Source organism: Garra rufa, chromosome 5 (assembly GCF_049309525.1).
Source record: "Garra rufa chromosome 5, GarRuf1.0, whole genome shotgun sequence".
NCBI classification, from domain to species: domain Eukaryota; kingdom Metazoa; phylum Chordata; class Actinopteri; order Cypriniformes; family Cyprinidae; genus Garra; species Garra rufa.
Genome location: NC_133365.1, coordinates 45,722,228 through 45,738,358, shown reverse-complemented (window position 1 = coordinate 45,738,358; position 16,131 = coordinate 45,722,228). Strand labels below are relative to the sequence as shown.

Below are 16,131 nucleotides of genomic sequence, written 5' to 3'. Positions count from 1 at the left end.
TCTGTGATTGCCAAAAAGGGCAAGTTATGTTTCACTCATTAAAATCCAAATCAATTTGTAACTTTTCTTAAAAGCGTTTTCATGGATTTTTTTGTTCTTATTCTGTCTCTCATTGTTAAAATAAACCTACCATTAAAATTGTAGACTGATCATTTCTTTGTCAGTGGGCAAACGTACAAAATCAGCAGGGGATCAAAAAAAAAAAATTCCCCCACTGTAGATACAAAGAGACAGAGGGGGAGAAAGACAGGTAAAAAGGAGTAAATGAAAAGTATAAAAAAAGAGAGAGACTCATTTTGAATATGAACTGGTACAAAAAAAGACAGGAAATTAGAGAGACAGGTGAAGAGAAAAGAGAAACCAGCAGAAATAGAGAGTAAAATCGTGTAAAGAGGATACAAAGAGAGACAGCTAGAAAGAAAGAGACAGGTAAAAAGGAAAGAGAGTCAGGGAAAAAGTAAAGAGAAACAGGTAGGGGAAGTAATACATGTGGGATTGACAAAAACAGCCCTAAATAACCTGTTAAAATCAGTGCCAAAAGTTTGATAAAACCCCTGGCACATTACCGATCTGTCTGACCGCAGAGGTTTGAGCAGTGCGCTGTCAGTGAGCGCCCATATATCAAGAAAAATGCTCTCCTAAAATTTCCTGATGATAAATAATGATCTGCTTAGCTGTGCGGGATGGCGACCAGCGAACAACGGCCTGCGGTAATAAAAGAGTGCCTACACAAACCTGCAAGTTTAATAGTTCACAAAAAGTTTGAGAGTTCACAAATATGATTATCAAGTTGGATAATAAACAGCATGATCATTAATCAATAAAGCAGGTAACAGCTGCTTTATTGATTCAGTACGCTATGTACTTTTACCACCAACAAACAAACGGCAAATATTGATCAATATCACATTTGACAAACTGCAAGTTTCAAAGCACTGGCTGAACACCAACACTACCTCAATTCTTTATTTATTTCCCCCAGTACGAATTATCCAACATGTTTGCAATAGCGTGCATTCAGTAAACTCAGCGCGAGATCATTTGGCTCGCAGGCCTGATGTGTTTTATAAAGCGGGTTGTTGCTTTGTTTTGGCTCTCCGGTTACGCAGTGAACCCCCAGAAAGGCCAGCGAGCCAGCGGGGGATGAATTCTCAGCAGCTGTGGAGCAGATAAACGATTCATATGTGTTTGATGGAGAGAGTCCAGATCTGATCCTAAACAGATCCATCCTGAAGATGCCTATCGAGAGGAAGTATGCCGTTCCGCTCTGATGAGACAGAGGGGTCAAGAGTTAACAAGCTCAAGTACATCCAGGTTGGGCCGTATGATTGCTACACTCTCTGTCTGTCTGTCTGTCTGTCTGTGTGACTGAGGGATCAATGGGCCGCTCTGTTTGACGAGAGGAGTCTCTTTAGACACCTGTGGAGGGAGGAAGTAAAGTGCCTAAGGAAGCTCTATAGTTCTTTTGAACTTTCTATTCATCAAATTATCCTGAAAGAAATGTGTCAAGGTTTCCAAACAAATATTACATGGTGCAACTGGAATACGGAATATGCAGAAAAAAGTAGAACGCAGAGCCATCTACTACAGCCTTTAATTACCTCAAGAGGATATGAACTTTAAAAAGGGAAGCACTGCCATCTGGTGGTTTGAAACGTAAATAATAATGCACACAATTTTCATGCTCCACTTTAACGTACCTGCCACACAGTGCGTATCCTTTCCAGTCCATGTGCCGTCTGCCTGACAGGTGCGTTCCTTGGACCCATAGAGACGGTATCCACCATTACATGAGAATTTGACCATTGCCCCTTCCAGGTACAAGGTTCCTTCCTTCTGACCGTGGTTAGGTGGTGCCAGCCAACCACAGGATTGCACTGAGATCACAAAATCACAGCCATTACAAATTCATAAAAAGATATACAGATAAAAGTCAAATCGTATACGAGTCAACAATTTTTTATTACTGAGATTTGGTCAGAGACCACATTTTTAATAGCGTGCTGCTGTTATGTAATCTGCATATGATGCTTGTCATTGGTCGTTATCGCATAACCAGTTATAAATGCATACCATTTGATAAGACCTATATGAGCATGTTGTAAAAATCTTAAAAGCATTAATACAAGCTTCAGACCCAACAATATAAATAAATAAATAAATAAATAAATAAATACATATTGATATATAATTATATAAATAAATGTAAATAAGATTTGTAATGTCTCTTCTGCTCACCAAGCCTGTATTAATTTGATCCAAAGTACAGCAAAAACAATACAATTCTGAAATATTTTTACTATTTAATATATATATATTTTAAATGTAATTTATTCCTGTGATTTCAAATCTGAATTTTCAGCATCATTACTCCAATCATCCAATATGTTCATTTTCTGTTCAAGAAACATTTTTTACAATTACAATTATCAATTTAAAACAGTTGAGTACATTTTTTCAGGATTATTAGATGAATAGAAAGATCCATAGATCAAATAAAAAGCTTTTGTAAAATTACAAAAGGGGGAAAAATCATAGAAATTAATACTTTTATTCAGCAAGGATGCTTTAAATTGATCAAAAGTGATAATAATGAACTTTCTATTCATTATTATTCATTCAAAGAAACCTTAAAAAAATTCTACTAGCTGTTTTCAACATAACAATAATAATAAATGTTTTTTTTTTTTTGAGCAGCAAATCAGAATATTACAATGATTTCTGAAGGATGTGACTGGAGTAATGATGCTAAAAATTCCGTTTTGAATTCACAGGAACAAATTACATTTTAAAATATATTCAAATAGAAAACTATTGTTTTAAATAGTAAAAATATATTAGAATTTTACTGTTTTTGCTTTACTTTGGATCAAATAAATGCAGGCTTGGTGGTATAAAACATTAACAACCTTACTGTTCAAATACTTTTGATAGTGTATGTGTTGTAAATTTAAGCATTAGGAACAAAAGCTTGAGGTTAAAGTAAGTTTAACATGCGCTTTTTAGGCTTAACGCAAGTAAATTAAAATTAAATTAAATTTAAATTAAATTAAATTAAATTAAAATTAATATATAAATACATTTTCAGCAAGATTAAAATTAATAGCAGAAAATAGTCTATTAAAAGTTTAAAGATATATATATATATTATAAGTGATTCATCAGCTGTAGGTGGTATATGGTGCCCTTGAATTTAGATATAATTGATGAATAAATATTTCATCTGATGAACACACATCAGTTATGCAAACAACTTTGAACATGGCTCATCCAAATCGATTTTAGGGCCAGAAATACATGTATTATGCAATGTATTTTTGGAAGATGGTGCCTAAATCATACATACAGACGTCTGGGAAAGAATATACTGTAATTAACATTCCTGCTAAAAAAAAAAAACTAAAAAAAAAAATATATATAGAGCTTTTTCACAATAGGTTCTCTGTGAAATGGTTACACTTACCAGGCTCCAGAGCCTTGCTGGTGGCCGTATAACTCCGGTAGGCCAGCAGTGTGGCATTGCCTTGCTCCAGACTGCGCATGCTTAGTGCGTCGTATTTACAGAATGAAGCCCCCTCTCCGGCACACAGGTTCAGCGTTGGCTCAAGCAGGGGATCCTCTGGGTCCTCAGTCACAGAAAAATTTGGGATGAAAGACGGATCGTGCTTTGGGGCATGGTAATATTCATTCAGAAGGTAGGTTGAGTCGTAAGTAAAGAGTGAAGTTTCATTTGTGATGGCCCCTAGTGAAGAAAAACAAATGGTAGTTTGTGAAAAAAGAGGCAAAAGATTTCAACCATAGCTTAAAATTTTACAAATGTTTCTGTAACACATTTTAGGGTCCAATTCTCACTGTTTATCTTACCATAATCTTAACTAAATTCTAAATCCCTTAACCGTACCCCTTACTTAAACTATTAATAAGCAGGACATTTCAAGTTTATTGAGGGAAAACGCTTAGTTAATAGTGAATATGTGTTCCCTATTATGTTATTTTCAAGGTCTTTTAAAGCATTATTAAATTATATCCTGCTCTCAAAAACAGATTGGTTTTTAATGGTTTCCTCTTGTACTTTACTTATTTGCAGCTGTTCTTGTCCAACTACATCTAATTTATCCAGTTTCTGTAACCGCTAGACAACTTTAATAACACTTTGATGCTGTTGATCATTAACTGATCCATTTAAGATCTGATTTTGAATGAACATTTTGTTTATAAACAAAAAAATACAGACAATAATTGGAATTTTTCATTGCAACCACATAATAAAAAGTCTAACAATAATAAAATTAATAATAAAAAAAAAATTAACATTTGGGACAAAAGTGACTAAATATGTGATTCCACATAAGCCACATGGAATAGTCAGAAATAATATGAAATTGCTTTAAATGAGCAAACTGTAGCTTTACAACAGATGGAGCCTTTCATAAACAGAGTAAATAAAATCAGATGGCATTTATAAATTAAGTAAATTATATCAGACAAGCAGAATAAATTGTAATCTTGGTTTCAATCAGTTTCATCATGCACTCACTGAACTGACTGCACTGGCAGTAAAGTAATGTAATAGTAAAGCAGTTACTCACAGCCAGCACAATAGGTGAATATATCCTGTGCACTGCTATTGAGAGGGATGATTACACCATTGCTAGAGGTGAAATCATCTTCAGGGTCGTCATTCATTGTACCTAGCAGCCCTTGTGTGCGGTTCGGTAAGTCATGCGGTAGTAGGACCGTAAGGGTCATGACTCCCCCACCTGCCCTAACCTCTACCCCGGTCCCCGATGGAAACATCACTGTCACATTTGTGGGTTTAGAAGAGAAAACAAAAACACCTGGAATGACACAGAAAAAACACAGAGATTGTAAAACAGACCAGGAAGGAAAAACTGTGCCTTTAGCTAAAGCTCACTTTAAAGGATTAGATCACTTCCAGAACAAAAATTGACAGATAATGTACTCACACCCCATGCCATTCAAGATGTTCATGTCTTTTTTTCTTTAGTCGTAAAGTAATTATTTTTTTTTTTTTAGGATTTCTCTTCATATAGTGGACTTTTATGGTGCCCCCAAGTTTGAACTTCGTAAATGCAGTTTAAACACAGCTTCACATGGCTCTAAACAATCCCAGCTGAGAAAGAAGGGTTTTATATTCGAAACGATTGGTTATTTTCTAAACAAACTGACAATTTACACTGACCAAAATTATAAACGTAACACTTTTGTTTTTGCCCTCATTTTTCATGAGCTGCACTCAAAGATTCAAGACTTTTTCTATGTACACAAAAGGCCTATTTCTCTCAAATCTATTTCTCTCTCATTCACAAATCTGTGTTAGTGTGCACTTCTCCTTTGCCGAGATAATCCATCCATCATCAGGTGTGGTACTGTATATCTGTGTATCTGGGTCAATACAGTTAGGGTATGTGGAAAATCTCCTTTTCTCGAAATGATCCCAGCCGAGGTAGAAGGTGTCTAGCAAAAGTCATTTTCTAAACAAATGTACAATTTTTTATACTTAACACATTTTTAACCTCAAATGCTCATCTTGTCTAGGTCTGCGTGTACTCTTGTTTTTCTGGTTCAGTTAGGGTATGTCGAAAAACTGCCATCTCATTTTCTTCCCCAACTTCAAAATCGCCCTACATCGCTGTTTTACCTTTTTTTCATCTTTTTTGTATGTTCACTTTGTAAACAATGGGTTGGTACTTCTACAGCGATGTAGGGCGATTTTGAAGTTGGGGAAGAAAACGAGATGGGAGTTTTTCGACATACCCTAACTGAATTAGAAAAAAACGGAACCGGAAGTTCACGCAGACCTAGACAAGATGAGCATTTGAGGTTATAAATGTATAAAAGTATAAAAAAAAATGGAATTTTTTATTTTTAGAAAATGACTGTTTTGCTAGACACCTTCTACCTCGGCTGGGATCGTTTAGAGCCATTTGAAGCTGCATTTAAACTTCATTTTGGAAGTTCAAACTTGGGGACACCATTGAAGTCCACTATATGGAGATAATTCCTGAAATGTTTTCCTCAAGAAACATAATTTCTTATTGACTGAAGAAAGAAAGACATGAACATCTTGGATGACAAGGGGGTGAGTAAATTATCTGTACATTTTGGTTCTGGAAGTGATGTACTTCATTAAGAGGATAAATAAACTAGTCTTACCCTTAAGGTCAATCCATTTTTGCTCAGAGAAGGAAAGCACCTGTTGATTCATTAAGACCTGGAGCTCATCTACTTGGTCTCCGAGACGCACCTCAATAATATCAGAGTCTTTCTCCCTCATGGCCACTGAACTGAGTCGTGCTGCCATAGCAGCAGTACCTGAAAGAACAATTTTCTCAGCCCAGGTGTGATTCAATCCATCCTAAAAAAGAAGGTTGGAGAACTCACCATTCTTAAACTTCATTGGTTCAGTCCTGCCTTGCACAGACAGCTCATAGTCTGAGGAGAGAAGCAGATTGTACTCTCCTTTCCCATTAAAGGTGAAAGTCACTCCATCGAATGTCATGAAGTGGGGGTCACCAAGCACAGCAGCTAATGAAAAGATGGAAAAAGATATATAATTTAAAAAAATTACGGTAAAATAAAATGCAGATTTTTATTTATTTATTGATTTTTATTACCTGCTCTAGGAGGACGATATGTCCTGCAGTCACTGGATGGGCGGTGAGTGAAGTAGTATTCACAGTTGTTTGACCACAGGCAGCAGTAGTAGAAGCTTACAACATCATACTTCCAGTGAGAGAATCCTGGAACTCTGGGTGGTTTCTTGTATGGCGGAGACCCCCAGTCGTGGCCTCGGTCTGGGGTGCTGCCACCAATAGAGTCTCCCGTGAGCACCTGAGCTCCAGTGCTATCATAACAACACTGCTGACCAGCACCATACTCAGGACTGAAAGGAAAAAAATAACATCAACTGACTAAATATAACACACATATTTAAAAGTATTAACATGAATGAGAAATGAGGGTTATAAGATAAGTTATATTTTGAAAGTTGTCTACTGTCTGTTCAAATGCTCACTGATACTTCAGAAGGGAAAACAATGCAGGGGTGTAGATTTTTGAATGGAATGAAGATGTGTACATTTTTCTTATTTAATACTGCCCTTCAGAAGCTGCAGAAGATACTTACATGTTCCACAGAAGACAAAATAAGTTAAATTTACCCTGAGCTGTATCAATGTATAATTTTTCCTTCGGAAGCATCAGTGAGCGTTTTGACCTTCTGTAATAGTTGCATATGAGTCTCTTAGTTGTCCTCAGTGTGAAAATATAGATCTCAAAATCATATTCATTGTTGGAAAGGGTTCAAATACACAAAATTGCTGATAAAACAGAATTTGTGGGACCTGAAGATTTTTTTTCTCAAGAACAGCAGGCAGTTTAACTGTTCAGGACAAACAAGGGACTCATGAACAGCCATCACTAAACAAACAAACTAAAAAAACACAGCTGTGATGGCATCATTCAGGTAACAACACAGTATTAAGAATCAAGTGTATATAAACTTTTGAACTGGTTCATCTTAATAAATTCAACCATTATTTTCTCTTGTGGACTATATGTAAAAAAAAAAAAAAAGTGAAATATCTAAATACTACAAAATAACATGGATTTTGTAAGATCCCTCTTATTTTGGTAAAAAAATTAACATTTTTCTGCAAGACTTCAACTGTATTTTCCTGTATATAACTAAGCTGCTTTGACAATCTATATTGTATAAACTGCTATAGAAATAAAGGTCACTTGACTTGAAATTCTGTTAAGTGGCATATTACCTGCCCTGTATGGCTCTGACGCAGTGAACTGCACCTGGATGGTAAACACAGAAACTACCCGTCTCTATATCACAGCCATAATCCGTCTAAAAAATAAACACACAACTCATCCAAACACAGCTATAATGTAGACACTTAATTATATATAGCTTTATTACATTTAATTAAAGCTCTATTATTACAAATGCCTGAATCTGTAAATGTTGGAATTATCTAATAATTATGTGTTTCAAACTGTGGTGTCCAAAACGATGTCAGCTTAATTTATTCTTCTACACCTACATGAAATCTTCCAGTGTCAGCACGGGCCTGGGCCAGTGTGCATGGGCAGTCTGTGATCTCAGTCAGGAAGTTAGCCATTGCTTTCTCTTCCTTATCCCAATTCATACACTTCTCCAGTGCCCAGCCTGCAGAGTCATTCCTGAACGCCTCTTCTAGATGCCAGGCTGTTGCATGTGCTCCGGTCCACAGGGCATTAACATTCCTGCACAAAAAAGTATGTCTTTATTCAAATAGTCGGAAACTGGAACCATAATGTTTTACACCATTTAATTATAAAAACTATAAAGCAAATACTAATATTAACTAATAAATGTTCTTACTGGGCTCCATCTGGTTTAGTGCTGGGGATGACACGAATGCTCCCTAGGTCCCAAAGGGAGTATGGTTTTTCTGCGATTTGTGGTGTGAAAGTGTAAGTTCCTCTGTTGAGTACACGTCTTTCCACGGTGTACAAATACTTCCACTCTGCCTCCCAGTTAGCAGAATATGCCTCTCCTGTAAGTTTATAATAATAATTTTTTACTGTATGCAAGACTGAAATATCGACAGACAGAATTAACAACCAACAGAACGACTGACACACTTCAAAAAAGGCTCATCTTACTTAGCATTTTTGTCTTGTTTCTAGTCAAAATATCTAAACATTCTTAAATTAATACGTATTTACTAGACAAGCAAAATGGAGTAACATATTTAGTGTTGTTTTAAGCAAAATGCACTTAATTTATTTTTCTTCCACCAAAAATAGAAAAAGAAAGAATAACTGAACAAACATCAAAAAGAACGAATGACAGACAGAATAACATAACGAATGAACGTCAGTGGCAACAATGACAGAACAACAGACAGAAAGAACAAAAAACAGACAGAAAGAACAACAACAAAAACAATCAACAGAAAGAATGACAGACAGACAAAACAAACAACTGACAAAAAGAATGACAGACAGACAGACAAAATAAACAACCAACAGAAAGAACAGCTGACAGACAAAATAATAGAAAAAAACACCAACAGAATGAACAACAGACAGAAAGACAAAACAAACAACCGACAGAAAGAACGAACAACAGACAGAAAGACAAAACAAACAACAGACAGAAAGAACGAAAGAACAACAAAACAAATAACCGACAGAAAGAACGACAGACAGAAAGACAAAACAAACAACCAACCAACAGAAAGAACAGCTGACAGACAGAACAACAAATCAAACAACCAACAGAAAGAACGACAGACAGAAAGACAAAACAACCAACCAACCAACAGAAAGAACAGCTGACAAACAGAACAACAAAACAAACAACCAACAGGAAGAACGACAGACAGAAAGACAAAAAACAACCAACAGAAAGAACGGCTGACAGACAGAACAACAAAACAAACAACCGACAGAAAGAATGAACAACAGACAGAAAGACAAAACAAACAACCAACAGGAAGAACAGCTGACAGACAGAGCAACAAAACAAACAACCGACAGAAAAAACGACAGACAGAAAGACAAAACAACCAACCAACAGGAAGAACGGCTGACAGACAAAACAATAGAAAAAAACAACTAACAGAAAGAATAACTGAACAATCATCAAAAATAACGACTGACAGACAGAATAACATAACGAATGAACATTGGCAACAATGACAGAACAACAGACAGAAAGAACAAAAACAGACAGAAAGGACAACAACAAAAACAACGACCGACAGACAGACAAACAAAAAAAAAACACCAACAGAAGGAAAGAAAGACAGAACAACAACATAAACAACTGTCAGAAAGAACGACAGACAGAACAAAACAAACAACTGACAGGAAGAACGGCTGACAGACAGAATAACAGAACAAATGAACAAAGACAACAATTACAGACAGAAACAGACAGAAAGTACAAAAAACAGACAGAAAGAACAACAACAAAAACAACCAAAAGAAATAACGACAGACAGATAGAATGACAAAACAAACAACCGACAGTAAGAACGACAGACAGACAGAATGATAAAACAACCAACATAAATAACGACAGCCAGAACAACAACATAACAAACAACCGACAGAAAGAACGACAGACAGAACGACAAAACAAACAACCAACAGAAAGAACAACAGACAGAACAAAAAACAACCAACAGAAAGAACAACAGACAGAACAAAAACACAACCAACAGAAAGAACAACAGACAGAACAAAAAAACAACCAACAGAAACAACGACAGAATGACAAAACAAACAACAGACAGAAAGAACTACAGACTGAAAAACAACAAAACAAACAACTGACAGAAAGAACAACAGACAGAAAGAACAGCTGACAGACAAAATAATAGAACGAATGGCCAACAGAAAGAACAGCTGACAGACAGAATAACTGAACAAACATCAGAAAGAATGACCGACAGACAAAACAACAGAATGAATGAAAATCAGAAAGAATGTCGACAGACAGAACAATAGAACAAACAACCATCAGAAAGAATGACCGACAGACAGAACAATAGAACGAACGACCATGAATGACTGACCATCAGAAAGAACGACCAACAGCATAACAGAATAAATAACCATCAGAAAGAATGACCGACCAACAAAATAATAGCAAGAACAAACATCAAGAGCCACAAAACAAACAACACACAGAAATAATGACCAACAGACAGAAAGAAGGACCGACTGACAGAATTACAGAAACAACAGACAGAAAGAACGGCCGAAAGACAAAGAGACGGACAGACAGATAGATAGCTCACCAGTCTCATTGTAACCCCACAGTTCGATGTTGACTTCCGCTGCTTTTATTAGAGATGGGATCCAAATCATTGTCAAATTCCCGCCAACATCGGGAGTGCCATAGTACTGCCACTGTGTGGCATTGACCATAACGATCGTGTAAAAAGGACTCAGCTTACTGTGATGGACTAATCAATCAGACAGAGTATCAATCAATCAATCAATTTTATCTTTAAAATAAATACTTTTACAGTGAACTTGTGTTAATATGACTACAATTTCTGTAGCTGACCTGAGAGCCACCGCCCTGATCTGTCATAGTTGACTCCATCCGTGGACACCTCAAAAGGAATCCAACCTGCCTCATAGAGCAGGGGGCTGATACAGTGACCCACTCCACTCCCATCCACATAGCCCTCAGTCAAAATCTCTGAGTTAAACCTGCAAAACACACTCTGTTCAGCATTGTAGTGTATTTACAGCACGGATCACATCTGACACATTTACTAATTTACCATGCACTTTTAATTAGAGAGATTGAACCGGTTTCAAGGTTTACCGCGGTTTGAAAAAGTCACGGTTTCAAAACCGCAAACAAAAAAAGTTATACCGTTCCTATGGGGTTCCATTTGTGCCAAAAATAAGTCGTCTGCTTTGTGCTTTGTACTATAGTTTTGTCTTTGTCTACAGTCATTGCCTACTTGTTCAGGTAAATCAGTAAATGTTGGCGTCTATGCTGTTCGTTGACGTCGTCTTAATCTGTCGTCCTTTAGTTTTTCTCTTTGTTGTTTTTGCTGTCGTCTTTATTGTTGTGTCGTCCTGTCATCTGAACTGTCGTCTAGTTCTGTCGTCCTGTCATCTGATCTCTCCACTTAACTATCGTTCTGTCATCTGCTCTGTCATCATGTTCTGTCATCTGTTCTGTCGTCCTTATTGTCATCTGCTCTGTCGTCATGTTATGTCATCCGTACTGTCGCCTGTTCTGTCGTCCTAATTGTCATCTGTTCTGTCGTCTGTTGTGTCATCTGCTCTGTCGTCATGTTCTGTCGTCTGTTGTGTCATCTATTCTGTCGTCCTAATTGTCATCTGCTCTGACGTCAATTTAGGCATATGGCGAGACATAAAAATGTACTGGTAAAACTATACTTTTTTGACAGTAAAGATACCCTTTACTGAGAGCACTGATTCTGTAATGTTCTTAGATTCTTTTTCCATTATAAAATGAAAACTCTAATTTTATATTACAACTGTTTATTGGGAGGATGTTCAATAAATTTAAACTTGTTAAAATTCCTTCTGATCCTAAGTTCCTTTTTTTGTTGAAATAACCCATTCACATTTCTCACTAAAAAGTAAAGTTACCACTAAGACTACCACAAGAAACAAATGATAAACAGATGTATTTAGATAAAAAGAAATACCTCCGTAAACTGACAGATGAAGACTTTTATTTTGACAGCTATGGGCAGGTATGTTGTGTGATGACAGGACAACACAATAAAGACGACAGCAAAAACAACAAAGAGAAAAACTAAAGGACGACAGATTAAGACGACGTCAACGAACAGCATAGACGCCAACATTTACTGATTTACCTGAACAAGTAGGCAATGACTGTAGACAAAGACAAAACTATAGTACAAAGCACAAAGCAGACGACTTATTTTTGGCACAAATGGAACCCCATAGCAGTGTGTAGGTTTTTGCAGCATCTAGCGGCGAAGTTGTGAATTGCAACTGTCCACCGCTCACCCCTCCCTTCACAGAACTACGGAAGACCATACAGAATTAAAATCTCACCTTTTTGACAGCAACGAATAGTGAGATTTCTTTTAAAACGTAATTTAAGGAATTATATTTACTTAATCATTCAATAAAACTATATTATTGTGAATATTACTGTTACTTGTTCATCATTGTGTCAGTGTTTTTTTTTTCCGCAAGCTGATAATTCTAAGTTAATAAAAACATAATGGTTCATTAAGGTCTTTATGCACCCCTGAAAACATTTTTTGCACCTCTGTCTAGAGATCATCTTAAATATTACACAGTGCACCTTTAACATCTTTTCAAAATCATGGCATTAAAAAAAAAAAAATCCTAGCTGGCTCTCACGTGTCTTCGAGTATTTGTTTATTTTTGGAACTGTCACTAATGGTCATATTTTTGCTTTGATTAGTGATTGCATTTTTTTTCATTTAGAAGGATTTGTTTTTGAAAATTTTATTTTGTTGATTATTGTTGAGCTGCAGGCTTAGGCTCACACAAGTGACTGAAATTTAATTTAATTAAGAAGATGCAGTTATTTATTTTAATTATTTTGCCTGATGTTCCATGTTACAAAATGTTCTATATCTTTCCTAAAATAAAATATACTGTGTTCAGTAAAAAAAAATAAAAAAATGTTTTTTTGTTTTTTTACCCAGACATTTAAATATAACACTGTAGAGCAGTAATTACAATACCGTGATACCGTGATATTTTTATCCAAGGTTATCATACCGTCAGAATCTTATATCGGCCCATGCCTACAATTCACCCTAAAGTGGCACATGAGAATGAGAATATTTCCATCTTATCTCATTCGGCCTTCACCAAAGCCACTTTTTGTACCAAATAAACCTTTTAAACTCAGATATTTGTCCTTGAGGCTTTGAAAGTAACAAAATCAAAAGCATATCTTCAGCCCAAACTCCCTTGATTCCAGAATCAATGTGATACTATAACAATAGAATCTATGTGATAACAATGTAGTATTCTGTTCTTGCATCCCAAGTATGTTGCTGTATAATATGACTTATATATTAAACAGAAAGAATTATTTTTTTATGTTTCACAGAAGAAAATCATACAAGTTTGGAGCTACTTAAAACACACTGTTGTGACATAAACTTGCAAGGAACTTCAAATGTCTCCAGTGTTTATGTACAGTTGATTTGTGCACTTCAGAGAACATCAGCAGACTTCTGGCAATCTTACCTGCAAGTGAGGGTAATGTTTGGCTCAAATGTAACGTTGAGGATTTTAAAGTCTGCACCTCCCAGCAAAGTTCCAGAGTGTGGCTCAATGTCAAGGCAAAACTGTTTATAATCAGCACAGCAGTCCTTTAGAGATTCACATGTTGCATGACAGGAGCATGTGTTCAACTTCTCACCACAGCTCTTGGCACATGACTGCGCTGAGAAAGTTAGTAAAGACACATTGCTGCTATTGCATTCTAGAAGACAATAACAAAAACATTTGATTATTACTCTAGTACGCATAACTTACCTGCAGTCCTGGATAACAGCTGAAGGAGCAGCACTATGAACATACAGAGATGGATTTTGTTCTTATATTTGTACATGGTTTCTGAGTAGAATATCCCAATGTGTTTTAATATCAGTTTAAGGCGTCGTATGCAATCACAGTATGAAACGCATTTGGTTCCCAGATACACTGTGACAAAGGTCTCTCTCTTTCTCTCTCTCTCTCCAAACGTACCTTGTAACTGTTTAACAGTCTGCTTGTAGGCAAGAGGCAATAAAAGAAACTCCTGACACAAGAACGTGCATATCATTTATTTCTTCTAATGCCGCTATCTGTGCAAAGCATTATCACTACACGTGCACATTCATTAGGATTGTAAAGTTTTGAACTCGTTCTCCTGCAACTTTTAGACTTGGGACACACACACACCATGTGCGAATTGTGACTATAACGGGAATGTCCCAAAATAAAGCTTCAAAATTAAAGTCCTAAATAAGTAAACAATAAACAAATAAATAAACTTTTAAAGATTAGTGTGTGTGTGTGTGTGTGTGTGTGTGTGTGTGTGTGTGTGTGTGTGTATAATTTAATCATCTTTAAAAATTGAATTACTTAATACACATACATGCATGTTAATAAATGTTCTAAATATTATAAAAGAATACATGGATTAAGTAAATGTGCGTTCAAACTTTAGATTAGTGTACTGTTATTTTTCGTCAGTATTAAAAAATATATTAATATGGCAAACAAATAGGTGCTTTCAAGCTTTTGGAGATTAAACCTTCTGAGATTAGTGTTATATTTTGAATAAAGAATAAAGTGTTATAAAATGATGAAATTGTTACTAAGATTGCACCGCACTTTTGTACACAATGAGCTAAATATGGATATATAACATATCTATATTTGTTTAAAATACGTTATACAGACAATATGAATATAAACTAATGCCATTGTAGCTATATAATGATTTTCAGAGCTTTATGAAGTTTTATATTTGTTTTCATGAGGCGTCGGTCATATTGGCGGCACTGAACCGAACGAAGCTCGAATATTTTGCTTATTATTGCTGCTGAAAATGATCAATTATTGTCATGTTTTGGGCTGTACTAATCGGTCAAACCGGGAAAAACATTTAGAGTACTATCGAATGCCAAAAGTTATAACAAATCAAAGAGAAGAGTGCAAAAAACTGCCTGAGGAACAAAAGGCGTTTGTGTTGGTTGGCCAAACCGAACCTCCAGGGCAAGAATCTCAATCTTGACAACATTCGTGTTTGTTCTTGTCATTTCCAGTCAGGTAAGTAAAATATTTGGCTAATATCTTAATTAATACTCCTTGTTCGTATCTTTACCACCTATTAACTTTTTCTACTAATCTTTGTCGAGATATTGCGACCTTTCCTGCTTAATAAAACCTTATATATATGGTTTAGCAACTTCCACACATTTCTTCCGTGGTTTAGACAGCATAAATTAGCAGAACAATGTATCCAGTAGTACTTTAACTGTTCAATTCATGTTGTTGTTACATCCAAGTATTGCCAATATGGCCGTGCATCCGGGTCACTTACCAAATTGTGATTTAAGTGTCAACCCTCTTTTGATTCATATCATTACTAGTCAGGGATATTGCTTTCATCCTTAAGGTTGATGGAGGATTTATCAAATAGTTAAGTTTTAATACTGTAAACAACTCTATTCATGAAGGATGTTTTATCCACTAAAGAGCTTGACAGTTTGTGAATCCATTTCCAGTGTAAACAAACACGTCTTTGCATATGAACAGAGCCTGTATGAGATAAGCCTTTGACCATACACATGTGAAAAGAAACTAACACAATTAATGGCTATAAAAGCTAAACTAAGTCCTTTAAAAGTCAGCCGCAAAGAATGAGAGGCTATTTTACGCGTATACCTGCATAAGCGAACCAGAAAGTTTAGATAAATTCTTCACATGTGAAATTGCACAATTCATTACTCATCAGTTATTAGATATATTAAGAATCTAAGCATGTTTTAAAGCACATTAAATCGCAAACCTAATGAAGGGGTCCATCTCAGGTTAAGC

At 35.9% G+C, this 16,131-nt stretch overlaps 1 protein-coding gene across 1 annotated transcript; it reads right to left on the bottom strand.

Annotated features, from left to right (window-relative positions):
- Positions 1–988: 988 nt before the first annotated feature.
- Positions 989–14,434, bottom strand: susd2 (sushi domain containing 2). The gene is made up of 14 exons (XM_073840100.1): positions 14,080–14,434; positions 13,789–13,987; positions 11,102–11,250; positions 10,830–10,997; positions 8,399–8,573; positions 8,079–8,280; positions 7,797–7,882; positions 6,639–6,907; positions 6,406–6,549; positions 6,178–6,336; positions 4,590–4,838; positions 3,464–3,742; positions 1,701–1,877; positions 989–1,158 (listed from the first exon to the last, which is right to left on the bottom strand). The coding sequence occupies exons 1-14, from the start codon at positions 14,366–14,368 to the stop codon at positions 989–991; spliced, it is 2,715 nt and encodes a 904-aa protein (XP_073696201.1). The 5' UTR covers positions 14,369–14,434.
- Positions 14,435–16,131: the final 1,697 nt, after the last annotated feature.